The following is a 2349-nucleotide window of genomic DNA, read 5'->3' on the forward strand; positions in this document are numbered from 1 at the left end:
AGCTTGGCTGTGAGGTCAGTAGGTGTTTAGACAGATGTTTGTGACACTTTGAAGAGTCTTATTTTGGAGCTGGATCTCTGCAGAATCAGCAGTGGTATTTGTTTGGAGTATAAGGACTTGCATACCACTGTCCCTCGGTCTTTCATGAGGGTCATTGTTTGTGGAGTGGCCCTCAGTGTCCTCTCAAAGACATTCAAGGTTGTAATTCATCGTGTGCGGGGGGAAGCTATAAGCAATGACAACCGACAGTGAACTGAAAAATATCGACACATATACGATCACATGTCTGTCGTCCATTTCCAAACTACCTCCCTTTATTTTGGAACTTTATTCTACAGCTCATAAAACATCGCCAGCACGTGCTCGTCTATGCTGCTCGTCCCAGTCACGGGTCTGAAGAAAAGTCCCGCCACCGAGTCCGGGTCCACGGACCGCAGCTTGTTCAGCACCGCGCGCAGTCTGCTCAACCGGCCGGCGTTACCCACGTGGACCGTCCTCACGTGCTCGTAAAGCGCGCGCTCAGCCTCTCTCTGGAGCGCGTGGATGTACTCCCGACACTCGAGCTCCGTCACTTCTACGGGACAGAGACAGGGAAACGTTTGAATAACTTTAAACAGAGCCGAAAATGAGACATTAGATTATTCAGTAGTTAAAATAATGTCTGTTAATTCACATCTGTAGTAACTGCCCTGTAATATAACGTCAGCCTGTTATACCGTACAAAGGAGAGAAAAAATAGCCTACCATTAAGTGTGATAAAGTCACCATGAATATAGCCTGCTATGTAATTAACCTAGTGTGAGCATTATACCCTATACGACAGATTTGTATTTGTTAAACCCAAAGGGAAATAGCAGTTTTTCATTAGCCACTTTACATGAATCACAAACAGTGTCCTGGGTAAATAACAAAAAATGTCATTAAAGGCTGCATTCTCTATAACGTGTACAAATGAAATAAAATAGATAATAGAAAAAGAAAGAGACCAATACACCGTGCGCTGAATATACTGTACAATGGTGGTAATACAATATACAATAATACACCGCGCAGTAGTATAGAGCCGGGAAGACCAGAATACTCTGATAACACATGCGATAAATAAGAAATCCAAGTGGGCAGTGTGGCTTTTAAAAGAAACACTTAAAGTAAAGCGTCATATTACAGTGAAACTGTGAAGCCGCGCCATACAGGAAAAACTAATGCAGTAAGTTAAGAGTCAGACTGTGTTTAACTTTGAGAATGAGAAGTTTTTAACTGCGTCGTGTGTCCAACACTAACAGCAAAGTATATGAGTCTCTTACCCGGGGTGAAGAGTATGGCTCCCTTCAGAAACGCGTACTCTTTAACGCTGATTCCCAGTCCTCTGCACTTGACCAGAAACATTTTGATCCCCTCCACGTCACCCACGGGCACCCCGGGGTCCTGAATGTCGGTCTGAACGCTCTGCTGTCGCTCTTTGCTGTGCGTTAAAATCCTGTGTAACAGACTGGGCTGCTGCGTCTCCACCGTGTCAAAGTCCACGGAGTCCTGCACCATGCCCAAAACCAGCAGCGGCGCCCAGCTTTTACGCACGAGCCGCAGCTGGTCCTCCGCGGGCAAACCCTGAAAACACGGAACATTTTTCACAAACCTGAAAGTTTTCACGAGCACCTCGGAGGCCGCTCTGAAAACTAACTGCGGGGCCCGGATGGCCACCAGCCTCCTGTTGGACGCGCAGGCACAAAGCTGAGCGGCAGAGGTGCGGGGCTGTCTTCGCTGACACGGAGAGCCTCTGTTCAGGATGCTGTAAAGGATGCTGCTCTGCGCCGCGCGCTCACCCTCTCTACACCGACAACACGACATGACGCCACGCACTGCCGCCCCAGTGATTCTGAGCCTGTTTTCCAGATTATCATCTTATTTTATAGACTAGACTTGGGGCACCGACCCTCCCCAAATACACTATAAAACACGTCCGGTCAGTATTTTCACAATAAAAGCATAACAGCTCCGGGGCATGCAGGTTAATATTCCAGCAGTAGGCCTCACTCACACATCATTTGTCTTATTACATAATTGGGCTTTAAAATGTCCTTGTTATATTTTTAGAATATTTTTCATATTTTATTGTAATTTTTTTCTATTGATGTTTCCTGATGTGCAGTGCTTTGCTTTATCTGCCCTTGTACTTACTGCGTTTATTGTCATTCACCAAAACCCCAAAGCAAATTCCTCATATGTGGAAACCTTACTTGGCAATAATCCTTACTCTGATTGTAAATATGACATAGCCAATATATCGATGCATTTAAACTTTTACGTGCAGAAATGATAGTGTTGTGTAAATACGTAAGGGTGGTTACAGTT

The 2349-nt window shown here is 45.3% G+C and overlaps 1 protein-coding gene across 1 annotated transcript; it reads right to left on the reverse strand.

Annotated features, from left to right (window-relative positions):
* Positions 1-313: 313 nt before the first annotated feature.
* On the reverse strand, positions 314-1845 carry LOC111222787 (nuclear receptor subfamily 0 group B member 1-like). The gene is made up of 2 exons (XM_022746641.1): positions 1305-1845; positions 314-574 (listed from the first exon to the last, which is right to left on the reverse strand). Exons 1-2 carry the CDS (start codon positions 1843-1845, stop codon positions 333-335), a joined length of 783 nt encoding a protein of 260 aa, XP_022602362.1. The 3' UTR covers positions 314-332.
* Positions 1846-2349: the final 504 nt, after the last annotated feature.

This window comes from Seriola dumerili, unplaced genomic scaffold, assembly GCF_002260705.1.
Source record: "Seriola dumerili isolate Sdu_G_001 unplaced genomic scaffold, Sdu_1.0 BDQW01000105.1, whole genome shotgun sequence".
Taxonomy (NCBI): Eukaryota; Metazoa; Chordata; class Actinopteri; order Carangiformes; family Carangidae; genus Seriola; species Seriola dumerili.